The 25286-nt window shown below is 38.3% G+C and overlaps 1 protein-coding gene across 4 annotated transcripts in view; it reads right to left on the bottom strand.

The window, feature by feature from the left end:
* CERS6 (ceramide synthase 6) overlaps positions 1 to 25286 on the bottom strand; it is a 309186-nt gene that overhangs the window by 127447 nt on the left and 156453 nt on the right. For all 4 annotated transcript variants that reach the window (XM_045868678.2, XM_064586648.1, XM_045868679.3 and 1 more), the window contains exon 4: positions 12291 to 12348. In XM_045868678.2, the coding sequence (XP_045724634.1) occupies positions 12291 to 12348 (58 nt within the window). The remainder of the gene's footprint in view (positions 1 to 12290; positions 12349 to 25286) is intronic.

The raw sequence follows: 25286 nt of genomic DNA, 5'->3' as shown, positions 1-25286 counted from the left end.
AAGGAACACAGAGAAGACATGGAGAAAAGTCAGAAACTTAAGTTAATAAGATGAAAGACTATAGATTGAGGTCAGGGAGGAGGAAGGATGCCCCTTCCAAACAAATACCAGGTATCTTTACAATGAGGACATGCAGGGGAATTAAGCCATCGTTTCTCTAATGCAAGCCAAGTCCTTCCCAAACACATTTCCAGTTTTATTTTCTGATTTCCCTTTCTGTAATCTCAAATAGACCCTGTATTTTTCCAGTTTTCCCATTCTGTATTCTCCATCTAAGAATGCTTTCACTATCCCCCCTATATCAATGTCATACCATTTATTAGGGTTCAAATTAAATATTACCTCTCTGAGGTTTATTCATTTCCCTCACTGAATTCCTTTTCCATGTTCTTCCTGAGCATGACACCTTCTGTCATTTATTACAAACTCTAAGTATTTATAGAGAAATCTTAACTCCTCTGCCATATTACAAGATCCTTAGAGGCAAGAACCATGGGTTCCCTCTCCTGTATTTGTCACTATGTCTTGGTATAGTAGATATTTAATAATGTTAGCTAAATTCAATTAAATTCCTATGCTACTGATGATCCCAGGGAAGGGAAGAACAATACTAACATTAGCTCAAGGACTCAGACTGTCTTGCTAACTTCTTTTTCCATGATGATTAGAATAATCCCTATCAAAGGGCAGGTGCTCAACAGATACTGAAAGAATGAACAAATGAACAGAGATCAGTATTTCCCAGTGGTAACAGACAGAGGCTCTTGAAAGAACCATGAATGGTATGCCCTTTAAATAAGAGTCTTTGATCCTCAACTGCCTTGTGCCCACATTTCCACTCAGCAACACATAACAACTGCTTAAATGGCAGCTCTAGGATGATCAGAAACCATTAAGTTTTTTAATTGAAGTATGACTTACACACAATAAAATCTAAGTTCATAGACATGTGATACATATTTACATATGTACGTACCTATGTCACCATGACCCGATTAAGATCTAGAAAAGCTCCAGCACTCCAGCAGGCTCTCTCTTGCCCACGCCCTCACCCCACCCTCATAAAACTACTTCTATCAATATAGATTAGTTTTGCCTGGAAAAAGTTTATCTTATCCTTCCATTGTTCACTGCCTTATGGAAGTGTGAATTCCTCGAGGCCAAAATGGCCATCTTCTCTGTCCTTTGAATAGTCATTAGAAGGTAGATGGCACCACCACACTTTTGCTAAAAAAAATCCTAAGCAATAACAGCAATGGTTTCTAACAGGCGAGCCTATTCTCATATACATTAATAAAGGAGAAGGGCACAAAACTAACAAAACACTAATATATATGTCCACTTTATGGCACACTGTAGCTGACCCAGTACGTGGATGCTCTCTGAACCAGTTTTTTTTGGAGACACACGCGGAGCTGTAATCAAAGCATGTGCTAGTCTGATTGGGATGCCCGCTGCTCTGCTCCACATCAGATAATTGTCCTAAGTACCCATACTCCCACCCCCAACACACAGACAAGACTGAGTCTTCCCTGAAGAGACAGAACACCAGTTTTAGAAGCAGAAGTAGAACATCTCATTACTTCTCTCAGAACGCTATTGTTTTTAAGCAATGAGCATCTGGTTTGTTTCATTACATTTGATGAGGAAAATGATTTATTATGATGACCATGGTATGTGAAAACCATGAGCTCTCAGATTTTATTAAAACAAACCTTGGTAAGAATAATGCTTTTCTTGTTGAATTCAGTAAAGGATCTTTCTTTATGTCAGACGATGATTCAGCTAATGCAGAATGAATGTGCAGGTAAAGATTTTGATACATGGATCAATATTTCATATCAAATTACCTGAACTCTTCTGAGAGTGACTAGTTTTCTATTCCCCGTGGAAACAGGACAGGAATGCTAATGCAATGCAGTTCTGAGGCATTGCCCTCAGCCAGAGGAAGCCTGTAGTTCTAGCTTTGTTACAGCATATAAATGAAGACCAATGTTGTTCACAGTTAAGTTCAGCCCTAAACTTTTGAGAGGTATAAGTCTATGCCTTTAGGGGACTGTCTAATAATGAACATCTTATGTAAATGAGTGTTATTTTAGTAGCCTCTAAAATAGAAGCTAGCTTTTTATTTTTAGACTTTCTACAAAGTTGACATTTTATTAAGTGAGCTGAAAAAAATAATATTCATGGTTTGATCAAGTACCAAATCCACAAACCTTTGTACAAATAATTACGTAACAGCAAGTATCACTTCGTAATACTTGTCACTTGTACTTGGGAATCGACACAAGTATTTTCTCCTCCTCCTACAAATCCACTTCAGCCTCATGAGCTACTTCAAGTCCTGAAATCTTTCTGTCTCACCGCCTGCAGGAAGCCGTTGGTGTGAGATGTCATTCCTTCAAGACAAAGCCTGAACACAAAGCAAAGACAACCTGGGTAAAAAGTCTTCTCAATGCTCTTTAGAGAAAATTATACACACTCAAAATTAAACCCTTGCATCTCATTAAATTAAAAGAAACTATTAGCTATAACCTCAGTGCTGATGAAATGGTTTTATTATCTGAACACCCTAATTTTTCCTAGGCAATGAACAATTTCACCTAATGCACATTCCCCTAACTGTAGAGCATACTGAGTTGTCCCAACCAGCTTCTTACTGTGAATAGCGTATTAATGGTTTGTTAGTCACATTGTAGAAAGTAAATATGTATCATAGAAGGGGAGAAAAATTTGTATTGCATAATTACATAGGTTTGTGTAAAAAGGGACGATCTATACCCAGTCTGAAAATTAGCAATTTTTGTTGCGATCCAAAAATACCAAGAATGCAGAAAGGCAGAGATTCTCAGCTTTGCCGATGTGACTTTATTTGCAAGTAAATACATAAAAGCAACAATGCTTAATTTGAGCCTTTTGAATACAATCACTAAATTTAACTCTGTAATCTTAAGATATATATATATATATAGTCATAGGACACAACCTTTGCTTTTTCTTGTTAAGTGGTCAGTCCTTATCAGCACAGTAGATCCACCGAGTCAGTAATGCAGCCTGGATACAAGTGAGCCACAATGTCAATGGTATCTCCATTTAAATTCCAGCCCTCCTACTGACTAGCTCTATAACCCAAGACAAATAACTGATCCTTGGTTACTCTTGGTTCATGAGAAGTTATGTTTCACAACACATGAGAAATGAACACTATGTGATCAGTATCATGCCTGGCCCATACTGAGTCCTCAGTGCAGCATAGCTATCATGACTTTGATTATGATGTGATTATTTTCAGTGATGCCAACACTTATCCTGGTCATGCACTAAGCCAATAGTGTTTCCAAGTCATTAACCCACACCAAAAGAGGTGGGACTTTCATTCTGAGAGTGCCACATAAATCCACTACGGAAACAGCTTGAATCTCCCCAGAATCCCACTGGAGACTAAAAAAGCTCCTTCAAAAGTCAGTACTAGGACATTCTCAGGCATCTGGGTCAAGATGATCACATAAAGGGAGCCCCTGGGAGAAAATTCAGGGATTGGGGCAGCGAGGACCAGGCAAACATGGACAGTGGGATTTTATTAAAATAAAACTTCTGTATCTCTTTGCCATTTAAGTGGAATTCAACTTTTTTATTTTCTCCTTTTTAAAAGTTACAACTATAAGCTCTTTCAAACCCAAGTATACCTAAAGTGATGCACAGTCATTTTCATTCTAATGCCCATAACTCGGGGCTAGTATTTTTAATAGAAAATAAAGTAGTAGAATGAAGCGGGGGAGATCAGAAGGGGAAACGAACCATGAGAGACTATGGACTCTGAGAAACAAACTGAGGGTTCTAGAGGGGAGGTGGGTGGGGGGATGGGTTAGCCTGGTGATGGGTATTAAAGAGGGCACGTTCTGCATGGAGCACTGGGTGTTATATGCAAACAATGAATCATGGAACACTACATCAAAAACTAATGATGTAATGTATGGGGATTAACATAATTAAAAAAAAAGAAAAGAAAGTAGTAAAGACATTTGAAAAAATTAACTATCTGCAGTTCTGTCTTTCTAAAAGAATTCATTTTTATCTATTACTTTCCATTTATTTATATAAATGTTAATTATTTTCATGTACAGTTCTACTAAGCATTTTATTAGGACTATAAATAATATGGTTACTTTACAATTACTTTTAATTGATTACATGCTATTTTATCATTTTGATGATAATAATTTAAAAAATTCTATTAATATTAGACATTAAGATTGCTTTAAGTTATTTGAATTTGCTATAATTTGTGTTGCATGTAGTATGTATAGATACATGCATATGTATATTTTTAAGTTGTAATAAATAGCTACACACATGTATTTTTTGCCCCTGTATAATTCTTTGCTCAGGATACATTCATAGGAGTTGAACTGCTGAGTCACAGTCTATGAACATACATATGGTTATAATTCTGATCACCATGTTGCTTTCTCAACAGGTCATACCGGCTTGCCATAATTATTGACTATTTCAAATTTCTCACTGAATTATGGTGTATGAACTCTAAAAATGTTATATTAGTCCACGTTACTGATTTTAGAGATGTAGCGATTAAATCCCAGAGAGATGAAGTCACTTCTTCAGCCTGCAAAACTGATTAATGGCAGAATTCAAACTTAAACCCAGGTCTTCTGACTACTTCTTCTGGGTCCTCACTGTATCACCTTATCTGCAGTTTCCCACTTGCCTCAGAATATTCTCCTCAGATAGAATACCAACCACAAGTCAACAGAGAAGGGCAAATGACAGGTATGAGGGAAATCAGAAAATATTCAAGAGGGTACATGTGGGTAGAAGGGAAAACAGAAGATACAACAAGAATCATGGAAGGACAACATCTCAAGGCCATTCCAGATCATTTCCATTCCAGAAAGTGCATTTACCTAGTTGTAAGCATCAAAGCATGGCCACGACAAGGGATCTTACCGCTAGAATTGGCAGTAACACATTTAAAAGTTTCATGTCAAAAACAAAATTAAAAATTAAAAAATTTTTAAAAAGAAGAAGTTTTATTACAGGACAGTTAGGCATTCACAGCGCCCAATAGAACCTACCTCTCAATCAGTAACAATTAGTGGTATGTCTTACACTTTCCAAGTACTTTATAGCTTCCACAGCAATCCTACACAAAAGCTGAGGAAGTGAGGGCAGGCATCATTTTCTCATTTTACAGATGAGAAAAATGAGTCTCAGAGCACAGTGGTGTGATGAAACATAATTGGCAGGGCCCAAACTACCACCTCAATCTTGACTTTTCCCTCAATGTTCTCCCACAGTGACATGACTTTTATTTCTTAATAAGGTGAGTTTACTAATTAAAACAAATATACTTGAATTGCTGGATTTTTAAAACTTGTTTTCTAAGTCGTGTTGTTGTTGCTGTTTTAATGGACTCAGAAATTCTAAAGACTGCATGTCTGGCTTCTATTTTTGCCACAAGCAAGTCGATTCATCCTTCTGAAATCATTTCTTCTTTTGTGAAATGAGAAATTTGAGATGGTTGATCCTTAGGGTCTATTCCCAATGTTCATATTCTATGTCATCTGCAATTCTTTTTTTTTTTTTTTAAAGGTTTTATTTATTTATTTGAGAGAGAGAGAATGAGAGAGAGCACATGAGAGGGGGGAGGGTCAGAGGGAGAAGCAGACTCCCTGCCAAGCAGGGAGCCCGATGCGGGACTCGATCCAGGGACTCCAGGATCATGACCTGAGCCGAAGGCAGTCGCTTAACCAACTGAGCCACCCAGGCGCCTGTCATCTGCAATTCTTACAGAATTATTTGATGGGGCCATTAGGTGAAAGTGAAAACTTAGGGAGAACTCTAAAAGTTGAAACTCCTTCAACAAGGGACATACTCCAAGCAATTTCAAAATATTTTAAATGACACAAAGAACAAAATTTTAAATGGAGACATATTCTAATGGCTAGACAAATTTTATTTTCACTGTTAAGACAGGCAAAATGATGACAAATTTGCTGTTTCAATTTTAGAAAGAGTCCAAGCTAACCAATAAGCAAAAGAGTACACCTTGAAGCATGATACCATGGCAACGTTTTGTGGCCTTGTTGAACTTGGAAAAGCACACCAAACGAATAATGAAACTATGAATAATGAAACAAATAATGAAGCAAATGAATAATGAACTATGCCTTCACTCTGAGCAGACTGAGACTGTCTAAAAGAATGGGCAAAGTGCTCATTTGGCCAAGATACTACTTTTCAATGACGGCTTTTCACCCCCTAGTCAGTCATGAAGCCAACAGAATATATGGCAACTTGCATATTTTTTAAATGTAATTAATTACAATGAATTGTCAGAGTACATAAGAGAATGCAGCAGAAGGCTGGGCTACTTATTAAGATACTGCTTCTCCCCCTCAGAGTTGGCCCTCTGCAAACTTCAATTCAGCTGGCTCTTAGGAACTGGTGCCTTATGGAGTTGAGCTTCTAAGAAGCGCTAGAGGGACGCTGGAAGATTGCAAGAGGAAGATGGGATGTGCTCCTTTCTCTTCTGCTTCCTGTTCGGGCCACCACTTCTCCATCGCCCTCTCCCCCGACGCCCCCAGCAATGCATCTTCACCCCAGCAGTGAAATTCCAGTGGCAACGGCAGCTTGCTGTTTGCAGTTTTTCCTTATTCCCACAGCCAGCCTCGTTGTGGTCCTGCTGACTCCAGCTGGTCAACGTTCCCTCTTTGATGTCTAGCTCCATGGCTCCTCCTTCTAGCTTCTAGGTTCTGATAACTCCACCCACTTCCTATGAGCCCCTGGTCCTCAGAGAGGTAGCTTCTTCCTGCCATTACTATCTCCATGATACCTCCAGGGCACGGCTCATCCCAGAATGTACAGAGTGCCAGTCCTTGAAATGTTTGTTACTGTTTCCCCAGAATGTAAATTAACTACATCACTAAGCACACTGTTTAGTTCAGCTGACTTTTTCTTCACAGTTAGACTTTCTCAAAAAAGAAGCAGTGAGATGATTTGCATTCAGGTCAAGCTCTTTATCTCATTGCAGACTGGCAGGAAAGAGTCAGCAGATCAATTACTTGGGGCAACACAGTCTTAGTGGTTCCCCAGTTAATGTTTCTTTATATTATAGTCACTCCTAAAAATAACTCCTGTGATTTCTGTCTCATAATGGGACCCTGACTGACACAGAAGTTAGGTATAGGTAATACTTGAGTAACTTGTATTTCATTATATACATGCATGTGTACAAAATGGATTGATATAAAATGTACCATAGGATCAAAAAGTTGGATATACATTAGCCTAACATGTAGATTATAAGAAAAAAATATTTCCTAAATCCCAGTTGCACGCATATCTACATTGCCTTCCTGTGACACTATATTTTAAAATGTTTTATTTATTTATTCATGAGAGTCAGAGAGAGAGAGAGAGAGAGACAGAGGCAGAGGGAGAAGCAGGCTCCCCACCTAGCAGGGAGCCCGATGTGGGACTCGATCCAGGACCCTGGGATCATGACCTGAGCCGAAGGCAGACGCTTAACCATCTGAACCACCCAGGCGCCCAATGACACTATATTTTAAACAAATAAAGAAACTCAAAGAAAAATATTCAAAGAATTCCACCCAATACAAACTTCCATCTACAAAGGAGAAAAAAAAGGTAACAGTAAATGAGAGATACTCTATTTTTTTAGGCTTGAATGTGGTTTCTTTTAGGACTTAGGAAAATGTGTTAATTTGTATGAGTACATTGTGTGATACAAATTCAGAGCACCTAAAGAAATTCTGGGTTTTCTTTTAAAAAGCACTTGTCACTTACAATCATATTTATGGGCAGAGTTGCTTGTGTCCAGCAATTACAGGAAAAGACTATTGAGATAGGCTTATCTTTCAACTATATAAATATTTCCTACTGACCTAGCAATAACTTTACCTAATAGCTCACTAACCCCCCTGTAAAGTCAATGCCTTCTAGAGTTTGCTTCATGACCAAAGTTAGTGCTATCTATAAAGTGGGGTTCTAGGCTGAGAAAGTAGAACATATAACATATAACATGTGCATACCTGAGCATTATCACATCACTATAAAATATGAGGCTCATTCTTTTATTTGTCATCATGAAATTACAGAAAACATTTTGTTGATTTCATATAAATGAACACACACATACCTTACAGGGTGTCTAGAAATTTGAAAATACAGGGCCAATTATTTCATTTTTTATTATAGAGCTATTCATATGTGACTATATAGTTTATCACCCAAACTGGGTCATTTTGAATACAAGGGAGAGGTAACTGCCTAGGACCCTAAGATAGATTGTATGGTTACCAAACTCATGTAAGAAGTCAGCCTCCAAAGATGCATTTACATATCAACTGAAAGAACTATGACATAATGGAGATTAAGTCAACACATGTTAAATAAAATGAAAAAAAAAGTATGATAAATAGTACTCTGTGCTTCTAAGTATCTTGCATGTAAATACGTAATTTCTACGTCACATAGAGTCTTATTCCATGATGTATCCTTTGACATTGCTCAGAATAGCTAGAATATTTGTAAAAATAAAGCACACATGGCAATCATGAGATTGTGCCTTAGACCTTGGACTGCATTTGCATGAAGGCCACAGGCTGCTTGCAGCCAATGACTGAGCACAACAGGAATACTAGAGTAAGGCCATTTCTAAGAAACATAGGTCTTCTCTGATGGAGACTGTGCCTCTGGGACTCTCCAACTGAACTTTCTTTAGAAAGGCAGGGCAGTCTTAGAGATTCACCGAACCTTTTTTCCTTCGCTCTCTCCCACACTGGGGGTCAGTCTTACACTGGGGTCTGAAGGCTCTTCCAGGCTCCCCCAACACCCTCCCCATTTTTGCTTATAACAGGCATTTCCCCGAATCAATTTCTTATACATTTAATCTGTTCTTGGTATCTCCCTCTCACAGGACCCAGACTAAGCACAGATGTTTATTGACCTAAATCTAGTTTATATGTATTCTAAATACAAAGAATATTTTAAAACTGAGGGCACTTGAATCAGTCACATTTACACACTGAAACTCTACTATATGTGGTAAACCCAGAGAAATATGTATACTCTCCCTATAGAATTAAGCCAATTCAAATTGGAAAAGTTAACAGCATTTAATAAGACTTCAGTGTTCAGCCTGAATGTATTTCAACATGGCAGAGAAAACCAAAGCTATTCTCATACTAGAGACTGATATCTCCTAGCCTCACCTATAAAAGGAGGTGTTCTGATGATACATGTGACAACTTCTACATCTAAAATTCTATGGTTTCCTAAAATTACTTATGAATCAATTTGTTTTTATTTTTTAAGATTCTCTATCTACTGTTGTGGGTGCATGGTGCTTTGCATTTGGTAAGTATCTCTTTAACGGAATCTTTAACAGAATTTCAGGGTAGAAAGGGTTCTAAAGTGACTTAATCCACCCTAGGAGATGACATGCATCAGGTTCATTTGACCTAAAGTCAGAAAAAAGCTGTACAGTGCAAGCTGCTCAGGCATTTTTCTAACAGCCCACGTAAGAATAAACATTTTTAATGCTGTAAGAAGCAGCTGTGGCCTCTCACCTCTTAAAATCGGTTCACTGCCTTGTTATTTTATTAAAAACACTTAAGAGTGTTGTGAAAATTCGAATTACCTTGTTTTGATTATTTCTGATGTTGACAATATACATTTTTTCCTCTTGGGTTAGATGGGCAAACACACTGTCCATTCCAAGCAAGTTAATAGAAAATATATTTTAAATATCCATTAAAGTATTTAAGGTTCTATAAATGGTAACAATGACTACATGAGGTCAAGTTAGCTAACTTAACCAAAGAAGGAAGTCATTTGGAAATCATGCTGAAGTTAGGGCAGGCTGGTGGAGTGGAGAAGTACTGGATTAAGAGACAGCCGTGCATGTTTCATTTCAGATTCAGCTTTTAATAAACTAACTGTGTGACCCCTGAAATGCTACCTACCCTCTCAGGATTTCTGCTTCTCCAGCTGTGAAATAAGAGGGTTGGACAAGATGGCTTATGAAGTCCTCCACAGCTGCTTTAGTCCCATGGATTCTGTGTGCACTTTTCTATCACACACGATGACTAACATCAAACTACAGACTCAACCAAAACTGAGAGCTTCTTAGTATTAGAGGAAGAAACCCCAAATGTGAACGATCTGACAAGAAGAAAAACATCTAGTTCTCTTCTCATTTTTATTTTTTTAGGATTTTATTTATTCATTTGAGACACAGAGATACAGAGAGAGAGCATGAGCAGGGGAGAGGCAGAAGGAGAGGGAGAAGCAGGCTCCCCGCCGAGCCAGGAGCCAGAAACGGGGCTTGATCCCAGGACTCTGGGATCATGACCTGAGCCAAAGGCAGACACTTAACCACCCAGGCGACACTCTCTTCTCATTTTTAAAGCATTTGTCGTAACCAGATGCAGTATGAAAGGGAACCAGGATAGGGGAGCCTGAGCGGCTCAGTCAGTTAAGCCTCCGACTCTTGGTTTCGGCTCAGGTCCTGATCTCAGGGTCGTGAGTCCCACGTCTGGCTCCGCACTCCGCTCGGAGTCTGCTTGAGATTCTCTCTTTGCCCCTCTCCCTACTCTCAATCTCTCTCTAAAAATAAAGTCCAAAAAAAAAAGAAAAGAAAAGAAAAGAAAGGAAACCAGGATAATTTAAGGAAAAGCAACTTCCAAGCAAACATTCCACTGACAGGCCCTCTTACTGCCTTCTACACAGCCACTGAGGACTGAAGGATAAAAGCTATTCTTGTTCCCTTCAGTCTGTTGGACAGAGAGAAGCAGAGCTAAGTGTCAAAGTGTTTCCTGCTCTGATGACAGATGGCCAGGCTTGATGTAGAAGGGCTAAAAGAGACCATATCCCACAGAAGGGCAAAAAAAAAAGTGCTCCTGGCTCTCACCATCTCTCTTAACCGTCAAAGCCCTTCACCCACAGAACCCAACATGAATTCCAAACTTTGACCTCAGTTAGCAACTGGCCATTCCCATGAAACACAACTTTCCCTTGTCAGCTGAAATTCCATCCAAAGCTATTTCCTATTCCAAGGTAATGACGTTGTAAGCACATTGTAAGTCATTCTTTCCAAGTAAGTAAATTTGAAAACTGTAACAGTAGGGTTCCAAAAAAGGCAGTTTCTACCACATTTATGTACCCCAGTTGAGAATTTGTTCATACTCAGCCTTAAGAATGAGGTTCATTCTTTTAAATCTATTCAAGGGGTCTCTGGGCCAGATAGCCTTAATTAAGTGAAAAATAAGTGTAGTTACTAAAGGAAAAGACAACAGGTAAAAAGAATAATCCCTCTAGGCAAATATGACATTGGGAAACAACCACTATTTATAATAGAATTTGCCACAGGCAGATAGCATCTTATAACTCAGACTTTGAAAACGCATTTGCAAATTTTCACATCAATATTTACATGAAAATTTACCAGTAAGACATGACACTTGGCACAATGCCTTACTTTGGAAAAAATTTTCTACTAAACAAAGATAACATAGATTTCACTTTAAAGCTTAATACTATAAACTTTTTTAAAAATCATTTCCAACCTTCTGCCAAATCAGTATTAGTACGTGCATGACTAAGAGAAGCTCAGTCTTCCTAAGACTTGAACTTAAGCAGCCTAACTCATTAGTAGTAGCATTCAGTATTGAAATAACCAGGAAGAAGGTTATGGCAGCCTTGAAGAATTACTTTCACAGATAAAGGTGCCTCAGTTTATGCAGGAATAGCAAAAGAGTAGTAGGGGAAACACAATCTAGGAAAGGAACTCCATTGTCCAGCAGCAGCTGGTGTTGCCGTGTTAATAGCTTTGCAAGACACTAAAACATAATTCTTGTTGGTGAAGATTATAGTGATAACACACATTGCAACAACTGATTTTTTCAATTGTATGACGTGGAAACTCTTCACTTCTTTCAAAGCATCAGATGGATTTTAAAATGTTCCTAATGGCCATAAGTAATAAGCAACAACTACAGTGGTCAGAGGACTTGTAACATCTTTCACTGGCAAAACAAATTATTTTCAAAGGTATTTTTGGTATATACCTAAAAAATATTTACTATAAAGGATAAACTACAAATATTTTTGTAAGTCAAAGAAAAATGCACAAATATTCTTCGGAAGCCTGTTACAATGATTTAAAATACTACTCTGTCGCACAGAAAAAATGAGATATAGGCTTACAGTTACATAAGAATTATATAAAGTAACTTGGCAGATCCTACCTTTTTTAGGAACCGGACTCCATAGGTAAATACATAAAGGGAAAATGAAAATCTCCACCTGTAGAAGTTTAAAAAAACATTCTATGACATCCAGTTTATGTATTCACAGCATAGTATTCTGAAACATGTGAGTGAAAAGAAGTCCATTAAATTTGCCAACCCCCCCACCCCCCACCCCGGGCCCCACCACTCCAACCAGGGATTAAGTTTAATGGGCAATTTCAGTGTTAGCTAAACACATGGGCATGGTTTATTGCAAAATCTTAAATATTAATAATTCATAACAAATTTTCTTCCAGTTACTGTATTTGCCCATCTGTTCATCTTCTCTCTCCAACATATGCATTTCCTCTTATTAATCGCTCATGAAGGAATACAGTTCAACAATACAAAGGTACATAAGATTGTTTTGAATTCCTTGTCTAATTCAGATATTAAGTAAATAAGTTAACTGAAGTTCATACTTGTTTAAAAAATAAAAGCCTTAGTATTTTTAAGTCAGGTAAGATTTTTTCCTTCATCTTTTAACAAATACTTATTGACATCTTTGTGGATGTTGCTAAAGGAACCCACTTGGAATCTAAGTCATCCACCTGATATTCGACTGTTAATGACAACCTTACACCACCCCAAACCGTACATCTAGCTGTTAGTTAGACTTTCATTTTTTTAGTGAGGAAAAACATTTTTGGTTCTCTTTCAATTTTCAATGATTCAATGTTTAAGTCTTAAAATATAAGACTTTATGTGGACAGTGGTGATGTTTGCAGGAGGAAAAAAAAGTTGAAGCCCTACTTTTTACCCTAAAGATGAACCGCACTTAGATATAGGACCTAAATTTGAAAGGTGAAACTGTAAAGCTAACAGAGGAAATTGTTGGAAGAGATCTTTGCAATTTGGGGATAGCCAAAAACTTCAAAATGAGACCTTCAAGACCTCAACTTAGGAAGAAAATTCATGCATTTGATATCAAAATTAAAGATTTTGTAAAATGGCCTTCATAGATAATAAACAGATAATAGATTAGATTTTTTTTTACAGTATCAAAAATTACTGGGACAATGGAACACATTAAATATGAATCTTAAATTAGACATCAGTGTTATTTAAATGTTAAATTTATTGAGTGGGGGAACTGTATTACAGTCTATGTAGGAGAATGTCCTTGTTTTTAGGGGATTTACAGTGAAATATTTAGTGGTGAAGTACCTGAAACTTTAAAAATATATACATAAGACTTTGTATAAAGACTTTATATAAATTACATATTATATGTATATATGGTTTACCCTAGTACTCAATTCCCAATTTTACTTCTTATATTTTCTGGGTGTGAATAGCTATGCCTTTAAAGTTTCACTAATTAGCATTTCTGAGGTTATGCTGTTAGTAGTTCTATGGGGTACAAGTTATAAATGAACACAAGGGAGAAAGGGGCTAGTCAACTTAAATCTGTCAGGAGGCAAATTATGTGTTTCCAAGCCATGTAATATTTTCAAATAAGGTAAAAAAAAGGGGGGGAGGGAAGGGAGGGATAGGTGATTTTAGGAGATGATTCAAATTTTAGACAAAATATTCTGGAAAAAATGACAGCTTCTGAAGGTAAGAGGAAAAGAATAATGGTGGGGGGCCTCTGAGAGCTGAGTAAGGCCCAATAGCAGACACAAGTATCCCTCGGAATTTCATTCCTGGGCTGATTCACCTTTCAAACATCCTGGAATTCAAACCAGAACTAACATTTAGAGAAGAGCTGTGAACTTCAGGGTTGAGAATCTTCAACTAATAATTCATAAAACCTGAATTCAGGAAGAAACGATAAAAACGGATGGAAGCAGTATAATAATTCAACGAAAACTTGCAAATGATAAAGAAAAACCCTCTTGTAAGTAAAGGTGGTTCACTTACTGCAGCATCAAAGTCAAGGACTTAATTTTAACCACTTCTCTGTTACTGATTTTTGGTGGTTGTGGATAAGAGTTGTCTGTATATAAAAAAATATTTAAAAAAAAAAAAGAGTTGTCTGTATGTTTCCTTCTGGATGTATAAATTCTAGATCAGAACTGAAGACCAGGAACCAGAAGTGACAACCACAGGGTCTCATGCTTGGTTTTAATGTTTTGCTGGCACTATCTTGAAATTCTTCGTAACTGTTGAACAGGAGACCCCACATTTTATTTTGCACTGAGCACTGCAACTACGTAGCTGGTTCTGATTCAAACACACAGAATCTCCTAACTTTGGGCAAATCTATTATTCTTTGACCTCAGTTTTCATCTCTATAATGGGAGAGCAGGTTTATAGTATACTCTTTTGATATTACAACCCAAGGATTTGGTGGCACAAGTAATCTCCACTTCCCAACGTATGAAACCAACCTACTTCACGCATATGCAAGTCACTTTTCTGGCCTCTGAAGGCAAGTGAATTTGCAACTCCCAGATTAAAAGATTTATAACAGCTGTTTCAGCTCTAAAACTCCTCTGTTAGTAGTCAGTGATCAGGCAATTTTTATGTATAATAAAAACTTTATGGAAGTCATTGGAATTCTTTTTTTTTTTTTTAAGATTTCATTTATTCATTTGACAGAGAGAGACACAGCAAGAGAGGGAACACAAGCAGGGGGAGTGGGAGAGGGAGAAGCAGGCTCCCCGCCGAGCAGGGAGCCCGACGCGGGGCTCGATCCCAGGACCCTGGGATCATGACCTGAGCCGGAGGCAGACGCTTAACGACTGAGCCACCCAGGCGCCCCAGTCATTGGAATTCTTATAATCACTTAATGTACCTACATTTTATTCCCTCACTAAATTGACCCAGTTTTCCTAAGATCTAGGTTCTAATACAGGACACCAATGCCTCCATCATTTGAATAACAATTTGTGATGAATAATTACAAGACAGAGTTTATTTCCACAAAATATCTGCAGGAAGCAAAATTTTCAAGCATTCTGCCACATGCATAACTTTTTTTATTTGTGTAGTTTCATATAAGTTACAGTTTTAAATGGTGTCTAGCTACAGTCTCCTGATGGATAGCCTCCACCAACTTCCCACTAAAATACCTATAAAACAAGAGGTAAATAAAGGTGCATGCAACCACAAAATAGATACATATATAACCTTCAACCTACTGCAAGAATCAGAGAATTTTACAGCAGAAAACAAACAATAAAATTAGATTTTTAAAATGTAATTCAAGGCAGAGAAAAGCAAGCTATGAGTCCTGAAGGAAGTAGGAAAATCTTAGCGTATCTCCCTTTCTCTGCTTTCTACTATCTCGGATACAAATGCAACAATCTGTATGGTCAGAAACCTGTTCTCCATCATGAATGAGGCTTTTTGGGGCATGAGGAGAGTCCCCCCACCCTCTCATTTAGTGACTGCTACTTTTAAAAGGTAAGTGGGGAGAAAGGGAAATATGTAGCGCCCTGGGGTTTCAGTTGCAGAAAAGCAGATTTAGAGACAAGATGATTTATGGTGGCATATATTCTGGGTGTTGGAGTCGTTAAATAATCCATATAAAGAGTATGAAGAACAAGGCATTAGCAATTGCTGCTTTATATGAAACTCTTCTAGACCACTGAAAATAGGCCAGGGCCTGCAAACGTCAACTGCTACAAGGTCTGAGATCTAAGAGGACTTTTACTAAGCAAACAAGAGGACGACAGAGAGAGGGTGGGACCCAGGGCAATCCACACACTCTCTCTGTGAGTGGGTCTAAATGGATATTGCCAAATTCAGGAATGAAAATAAGAGCTAAATGTTCACATAGTTCTACCAAGAAGTAGTGCATAAATATGGAAAGAAAAGAGCATCCTAAAGAGTCAAACAAAGACCTGTCTCCTAAAAACAACTCCCTAGAGGAACCAGATGTAATTTTTAGAAAAGTATTTGGCATTGTTAGTACGATACAAGAAGACATGTCCCTTAAAGGCCAAAGTAGAAAGCCATAATCAATAAAGGACTACTGGGTATGATAAAAAGAGAATCTAAGTGAAATAAAGAAGCAGTACAATGATTCTAAAAATGAAGTGACAGAATATTACCCACATGGGGGGAGAGAGAAAAATGGAGATGTGTACCATGTAAAATTAAATCATTGATGTAGAAGACAAACACCCCCATAGGACCAGAGAAAAGAACCAATAGATAAAGAAGACTAGATCTGAAGGACCAGAAAAATCAAGTCTAATTATAGTTGTTTCTGAGAAAACACTACTGGAGAACTGAAATAGAATAATCAAAGACAGTAAAAAAACAAAATCTGAACAGAATAAAAGAGGACTAAATTGTATTCCAAATAATATCAATTCAAAGCCGCATTCTGACAAAAGTTTTGAATCCTTGGGTTAAAATAAAAAAAAGAAAAAATCTTCAGTACCAGGCATAAAAGCAAAAACAAGTCAACACAAAAATCAAATGGAAGTAAGTCACCATCAAAGAAACAAATGTCCAATTGGTCTTAAATTTCTCCTCTGTATTACTAACCTACAAAAGAAAGAGAAGACTCAATCAGAGCTAGCCACTGCCAGCCAAACTGCCTTTCACTTGTGAAGGAATAGGAAAAGCAGTCTCGCATAGTCCAAAGTTCTGAAAATACAGTGCTTATTAACCTTTACTAAAATATTCCTTAGCTTAATTCCAACCCATCAAAATACAAATAAAAATTAAGAATTCAAAAAGCCTAATTTTGGAATAAAAGGACTAGGGTTAGCAACATAAATAACTGCCTTAAATTTCATGGCCAAATTAAATGCTATCGCCCTTCAGGGACAATGTAATTAATATAAAATATTTAACAATAACCAGGGATAAATCCTTAGATTATACTAATGAAAGGAGGGGATGGAGAAGGGAAGCATTAAAGTTATTCGTACAGAGACATTTCAAAAGACACTGTTGTTATGGTAATAATAGAAATATAGTTAGGAAGGTTTTCTTTTTTTTTTAATTTTATTTTATTATGTTATGTCACCATACATTACATCATTAGGTTTTTTTTATTCTTATATTAATCCCCATACATTACATCATTAGTTTTTGATGTAGTGTTCCATGACTCATTGTTTGCGTTTAACACACAGTGCTCCATGCAGAACGTGCCCTCTTCAATACCCATCACCAGGCTAACCCATCCCCCCACCCCCCTCCCCTCTAGAACCCTGTTTGTTTCTCAGAGTCCATAGTCTCTCATGGTTTGTCTCCCCCTCCGATTCCCCCCCTTCATTTTTCCCTTCCTGCTATCTTCTTCTTCTTTTTTTTTTTAACATATATTGTATTATTTGTTTCAGAGGTACAGACCTGTGATTCAACAGTCTTGCACAATTCACAGCACTCATCATAGCTCATACCCTCCCCAATGTCTATCACCCTCCCACCCCCCCCCCAACTCCAGCAACCCTCAGTTTGTTTCCTGAGATTAAGAATTCCTCGTATCAGTGAGGTCATATGATACATGTCTTTCTCTGATTGACTTATTTCCCTTAGCATACAGAAGGTTTTCTTAAAAACTTTAAGTCTGGTTAAAGATGGTAAAAATAAATGACCTCTGTGCCTTGCACGAATGTAGCACTAAACAGGCAGAAGAGGAATTTTGTGAAGCATCAGTTCCCAAGGCCACAGAAAAGAGTGAGAAACACCCTCCACCCTGCCGCCCCATTTTAGAGGCTGGAAAACAGAAAGTAAGTGTCAGGCTGGTTAGCAGAACCAAAAAGCTGGATCCTCAGCTGTCAGTGGAGGATGCTCAGAAGCACCACAGAATGCCAGGAAGACTCCTGAGGAGACTCTGCAAGTGTATCTACTTGGAAACAGAAGCCTAGGGATTAGCTCGCCCAACGCGGGGTTACTACACTGTTGCTAAGTGGCAAAACCCGGACACCAGCAGCACAGACTCTAAGGCCCCCTCTCAAATTCCACAGAATTACAGTGCACTTTTTTTCGCCCTGAGAAGTCAGTGTGTTCCACTACATTTGTTTGGACATGGAAACCTTTTATATCCATCAAACCTGAAAATTAGAATGGAAAGCTAGTAAAAACTACCACCCACTGAATCTGGTTTATTGTTCTTATACAACAAGGCTGAAAGGGTTCTTTGTTAAAATCAAGACTAATAAAATGTGCCATAAAAGTAGGGAATCAGAGCGTTGACATCTTGTGTCTTCCTGCCCGGTGTCACAAACGGCACCAGGATCCTCAGCTATAGGAGGATGAACATCCAAAGCAGCCCAGGACCTCAATTCAGCACACCATCTTAGACAGAGCAAGGCAGGCAGATGGGACCATTTTCCTTTCTTTTCTTTTCTTTTTTTACTTTATTATGTTAATCACCATACAGTACATCAGTAGTTTTTGATGTAGTGTTCCATGATTCATTGTTTGCGTACAACACCCAGTGCTCCATTTTGCTTTCAACAATTATGGAGTACTTCCTCTATTCCGGGAGCTTTCTTTCTATCTATCTATCTATCTATCTATCTATCTATCTATCTATCTATCTATTTATTTATTTGACAGAGAGAGACACAGCGAGAGAGGAAACACAAGCAGGGGGAGTGGGAGAGGGAGAAGCAGGCTTCCCGTGGAGCAGGGAGCCTGATGCGGGGCTCGATCCCAGGACCCTGGGACCATGACCTGAGCCGAAGGCAGACGCTTAACGACTGAGCCACCCAGGCGCCCAGTTCTGGGAGCTTTCTAAGCACTTTACAAATAGGAAGTCATTTGGTGAAACTATTCTAAACAACAAAATAGATACTCTTATCACCATGCCCCCTTCTCCCTTTTTTTAGCTGAGGAAACAAGTACAGAGTGGTTTACTAAATTGCTGAAGGTCACATAGCTAGTAAGGGAGAGAGCCAAGACTGGAAACCAGGCAGGCTGGTTAGTGTCCCAGCTCTTCACCATGAGGGTATGCTACCTCTTCCCCAACTGTATACTCTTGAAAACTGAAGACAACGTACTCAGCTAAAATAGTGTTTTTTAACCCAAGGGACATTAATGGACACCACATAATGAGAATAGTCTCTGTCCTGATGAATAGAAATTGGCTGCCTGCAAAACTGGACATAGGGAAGGACTGCACTGGTGCTTTTATTCAATACCAGGGCAGCTAAAATAATACAGAGCTTGTCAGCTGAAGTCAACAGTAATTACCGGGGGGCCATTCTCCATCTTAGCCAATCATCCTCTCTACCAGCTGAAATACTATTCCTCCTTCAGGGTTAATGTCAAATGCTAGTTAGTCTATGAATCCACCTTTTCTGAATGGTGCAACAGTGAAAGCACTTAAGTCTCTCTCTGATGGTGTGTTCTCTACCCCTCTACCTTATCTTTGATTGCAGCCACAAACCTCTGACTTGCTTGTGAGTTCCAAGCAGGTAAAACAGAGTCTTATTTATCTTTGTGTTTCTGATAGCAAACATAGTGGTTTGCAAAGAACAGCTCCTCAATTGACATCTGAATTTTTATTAAAGGTATAGGTACTCCCTTTATTTATTTTAAAGTTTATTTTAACCAAAAGAGTCCATAATCTAATAACGTTATCAACGATTTCTAGGAACCCTGCAAAAATATAAATAAGAAAGGGGGAAGACATGCCAAATACTGCTAATGCATTTTTTAAAAAGATTTTATTTATTTGACAGAGAGAGAGAGAGAGAGCACAAGCAGGGGGAGCAGCAGGGAGAGGGAGAAGCAGGCTCCCCAACTTAGCAGGGAGTCCGAGGCGGGGCTGGATCCCAGGACTCTGAGATCAGGACCTGAGCTGAAGGCAGATGCTTAACGTGCTGAGTCACCCAGGCGCTCCTGCTAATGCAATTTTTTAAATGATCAACATAGTAGTAATTTGGAATCAAAGAGAGTCAACTCTGGAGTAGTATACATAAAGAAAAATATTGTTATTGAGTGTAAAACTAATGTATAGAGGGCGCCTGGGTAGCTCAGTTGGTTAAGCGACTGCCTTCGGCTCAGGTCATGATCCTGGAGTCCCGGGATCGAGTCCCACGTCGGGCTCCCTGCTCGGCGGGGAGTCTGCTTCTCCCTCTGACCCTCCTCCCTCTCATGCTCTCTGTCTCTCATTCTCTCTCTCAAATAAATAAATAAAATCTTTAAAAGAAAAAAAGAAAAAAAAACCTAATGTATAGAGCACAAGAATTTAGCATATATACCTTTAATTATGAAATGGGATTCATTACTTTTGAGACATTTCTCATTTTAACGGTTCCATCATCTAAACACAAACAAGGATTAACTCATTTCCTCTCAAATACATGAAGAGAAGTGAAGTAGGGCTTATTATCTTTCTGTCCATAAAATTTAAGATTTAATATAAATCATGCCACCATATCTTGCAAATTATTACAAGTAAAATTATTATAAATGAGCAGAATATATTTTGAAATCAATTAGTATAGACTTTATTATATTGATACTTTAAAAGACATAAGCCCACCCTTTTACCTCAAAGCAGAAAGTAGATTAAATTCCTGTTTCTCTACTAGAAACCCAGAGCTGATGACTTTGCTACGGTATGAACAAAGCTGCAACCTAAACATACTCATATTTTATCACTTCTTCAGCCAAGTACAAATGGACTTCTAAAACCCTTCAAAGGGGTTTCTCTATTAGATCCGACATACTCACTTCCACAAACTTTTGAAGTGAAGCAATTGTGATTTCAAGCTTACTGGCAAGTCTTCCTTACAAAGCGAACAGTATTCCTACTCGCTGGGATTTCTTTGAGGATCACCTATTTATTTTTAGAAAACAACAATAGCCAGCATTTCTTGAGCACTTCCTTTATGCGCGGTACCATCATTGAGAGTTTTGTATGTAGGAGCTCATCTACATTTTAGGAAAACCATATGGGGCAGATGCCACTGTCGCCTCCGTCTTGCAGGTAAAGACAGGGGACTTAGGTAACTTGCCTAAAAACACAGGTAGCAAGTGGTGAATTTGGTATCTGAATCCAGGAAGGCTCATTCCAGAGACCATGCTTCTCACTACAGAATATCGCCTCTTTATTTTAACACAAAAATTAAAATGAAACTTTTTTTTTTATTGTGAGTAACTTTCCTCCACAGCTCGCTCGCTCTCATCACATGACCACAAAATCAGTGCACTGACTCTGACAGCTGCCCACCTCCATTGCAACTCCTCCTCTCTGCTGAGGCAAGAGGGCACCTAAGACTCGCGCTGTTGTCTCTTCCTTTCTCTGCATAATGTAAAGCATGCGCTCCAAGTGCAATGACTTAGCCAGAATCCTAGTCATAATTGGTGTTGTGAACATGTGCTGCTTACCCTAAGTGAGAAAGCAGCTCACCAAAGGCAAGTGTTTGGTCTTGCCAAACATCGGAGTATTTCTGTGCATACAAATCAGAGGTATCCATCCCCCATTTTTTATTTCCTTGAAACTGGGGTTGCTCTTAACAACTAGATAGTCCATCCACACCCTTGCTTTACCGATGACAACACTGGGTCCAGAGAACTGTGCCACTCCCCTGCATTCTCAGGTAACTTGGTGGAAGAACACAGATGTCCTTGTTTTTCACACTAGGTCTCCTTCATCTACATCTTGTGGCTCTGTGGCCTTAACGTCAAAACTGGAAATGGATGACCACACCTTAAGTTTCAAAAAATACTCAGCAGATACCTAACATACTGTCTATGCTCTGAGCAGGCAGAATAATGTTCATTAGTGTATAAATATGGAGTTTCACAAATTAAACCAACACCTAACTTTTTTACAAAGCCACAGATTTCAGAACTCTATTTGGGTGACTGGTTGGTTGGCTGGATTTTTGGTTTGTAGAACAAAGTAAGGTCTTTCGATTAATTGGCAATTATAGGTCTAACAAAGCCATCAGACATCCCTGACTCATGTTAATGATGCGGACACATATTTCTCTCTTGCTCCACAGGCTTTGAGCCAAAGTGCCTCCATCCAAGGATTAGTTTTCTTTTTCTTTACCTTCAGGGTACAGTATGTGGAAGTGGGTTAGGGATAGACCTAAGACTTAGTTAATTAACTGATAGGTTCCACCTGAGAATATTTTTTTTTAAGCTGTAACATGACCTTTTGGTCAGTATTCTCCTTTCAAGCTATTACTGGGACACTAACTTTATTACTTGCATACAATAGAGATGTTCATCAACAAGGGAGAAAAGTAAATTGACTCTAGTTTGGAAAACATGTATCTTAAAGAATGAAATAAAGGGGAGATGAAAACTGCCATTTTTTGGAAACTCTGAGATATAATCTAAATTCCTAGAATAGCTTTCAAAACTTTCATTAGTTTAGGAGTCTAAAGAAATACCCTAGTTAGGAGAAAAAATGTTACTTGTCCCATGGACTGATTACACAGACTTGAGTTTTAGCCTCAAAGCAAACATTTCCTGAAGTTATTGCTACTTCCATCAATAATTTACTCTGTGACTCCAAATGGTTTTCCTCATTTGCTGAAGGCTCAGCTGTTTGTTTGAGAAGCAACAGACTTATCAATGTAAAGTCACTGAGGTTGGAAATAAGTCAAACCTATTCACTTTTCATTCTCAGGTCAAATGTGAATTTAATTTGAGCAGAATAGTCTTCACTAAATCCAGTCTGTTAAGTGGTCTGCCTTCAGCTCAGGTCATGATCTGGGGGTCCTGGGATCGAGCCCCGTGTCGGGCTCCCTACTCAGCGGGGAGTCTGCTTCTCCCTCTTTCTCTGCCCCTCCTCCTGCTTGTGCACGCTCTCTCCCGCTCTCAAATAAATAATCTTTAAAAAAATAAAATAAGTGTTATGTAAAGCTTAGTAATTTGTAAGGTAATGCTATGTATCTCATGAACATATATATATATTCATATACATACGCACACATACACATGTATGCATGCCATAAAAATAAAGAAGGAAATAAAAACACCAAATTCAGGATAGAGATGCTCTCTGGAGGCTGGAGAAAAAAGAGGGGTGTCCAGGGAACTTCAGCTGCTTCTGTAATATTTTAATCCTTTAAAACAGTATTAGAGAGAGCTGAGTGGGTCCTTGTTATATTAGTCTCTGTATTTTAAAATATTTCATTAGAAAAAAGACAGTGTGAATAAGAACTAGGCTCAGTAAAAACACGGAATGACTATGTCTTTCCCCTCCGCCACACCTGGAAACCATGAAGGACTTGTTCTTCATGTCATCGCCCCAAGCAAGCAGCCTTTCCTCAGCATCATAATTAATGGCACTCTTCTCCTGTCATTACATTTCTACTTTTAGGGCCGAACTGCCATTGGAAATATCACTTGCATTTTGTACTTAGTTCTAAATCTACTGTGTTCAGTTTCTTGGATTTAACTACTTTGATTTGGATATTTTTCTTATGCTTTGTTCATAAGCCCTCTTAGCAGTTAAATTATAGTGATTCTTTCTTCAATTTTGTATTGGGTCTAGCCTTTTCTCTCCAGGTTGACTTCTTTTGTCAAGCACCTGGCAAGGTAGAGTTCAGTGTCGCTGGCATCAGTCCCTCCCCAACACCAGTGCTAGTCTCCCACAATCTGCACAAAACACACTGTCAAAAATCAGGGTCTGCAAATTACACTTCTGTTAGGTCATTCTGCCTATAAAAGATCTCTCATTACTCCCAGAATTCCCTTGAATATAGACTCAACTTATAATTGTGAGCTCAAAGTCCATTTGCTCTCAAATTTGAATGGCCATGATTTGTGGAAATCCGAAAAAAGATAAACAAGCATTTTCCAACGAAAACTTGTCTAGGATAAAGATTGAAAAAAGGAATAAACCAAGATTGCTCCACTGTTGCCAAAAATAAACACAGTCAATATGACTTTGGAGCATGCCCTTGCAAACGTCACACTTCTTAAGCATGTGGTTGAGGCAAAACAGCCAAATATTTATTATCATCTAGAGTCAGACTAATGTTATGTGTTCCTTGAACATCAAGTGCTTTCAGAGTCTCTGTGTGATTTTTTTTTTTATATGAGAGCACACTGAAGACAAAGAGCCATTTGTTTAGCACTGATGCTGTGATTGCACAGGAAAGCAGAAAACAGGAACTAACGGTACTTAAGTTTTCAAAAGGTAAGTATTTTGAGTCTAAGAAATGAATCTGACCTTTGCTACTGCCCTGTTTGGTGTGAGTTTTGTGTCACAGGCTCTAATCCACGTCTCATAACCGGATGTGGGACTGAGCGGCAGATCTTTCTCAGGAATATCATTGGAGACCTTCGCTTTCCCCTAAATCCTGTGACTCCAGTATAAAATGTCTTTGGTTTCCTCATCTGAAAATGGTGACTAAAACACCTATTTATCAGAGTTGTTAGAACTCAATGGGAAGGGGAAAAAAGATGAAACAGAGAGAGATGGGCAGGAATGGAGCCTGTTGCTGACTGGGCTCATTCATAATTTATTTGCCCTGACGTACCAGTCTCCCCATGCAAACATTTAAAATCATGTCTTACCTCCTGCATCTTCTTTTTTTTTTTTTTTTATCTTTTTTCCTGCCCATGCGCACCCTACTCCCTCAGCCTGTTCACTGCCACATTCTCCTCCTGGACTTTTAAATTGTCTGTGAAGAATATGTATTTGTACATATAGATATAGATGTTTATGTATGTGTATTGTATGTGTGTATACACATAGATACATACACACATGTATATTATGTAAATATATGTATCTGTGTATATACATACATGTCTATGTATGTGTATATGTATGTATGAATAAAAGTTAAATCCAATCAGAAACAAACAGAGATATGTAGACTTCTGACCTATTATCTTCTACTTGGAAGGGGGATGTTCTTGCTCCTTCCTCTTTCACAGAGAAAGACATAATCAGATTAACAATCTGTCATCACTGAGGTTTTTCCCCAAAAAATCAGTCAACCCGCCCTCCTGCATAGGAGAATAAGCCATTTCACAAAATTAAACCCAGTTAACACACACAGTGAAATTCTTGGCTGACTGGTTGACGCCATGTGAGGTGCATGCTGATTGAAAGAGTAATGA

Source organism: Mirounga angustirostris, unplaced genomic scaffold (assembly GCF_029215605.1).
Source record: "Mirounga angustirostris isolate CCGP_5_RB_7025 unplaced genomic scaffold, mMirAng1.0.hap1 SCAF_3, whole genome shotgun sequence".
Taxonomy (NCBI): domain Eukaryota; kingdom Metazoa; phylum Chordata; class Mammalia; order Carnivora; family Phocidae; genus Mirounga; species Mirounga angustirostris.
This window is presented reverse-complemented; position numbering and strand designations above follow the sequence as displayed.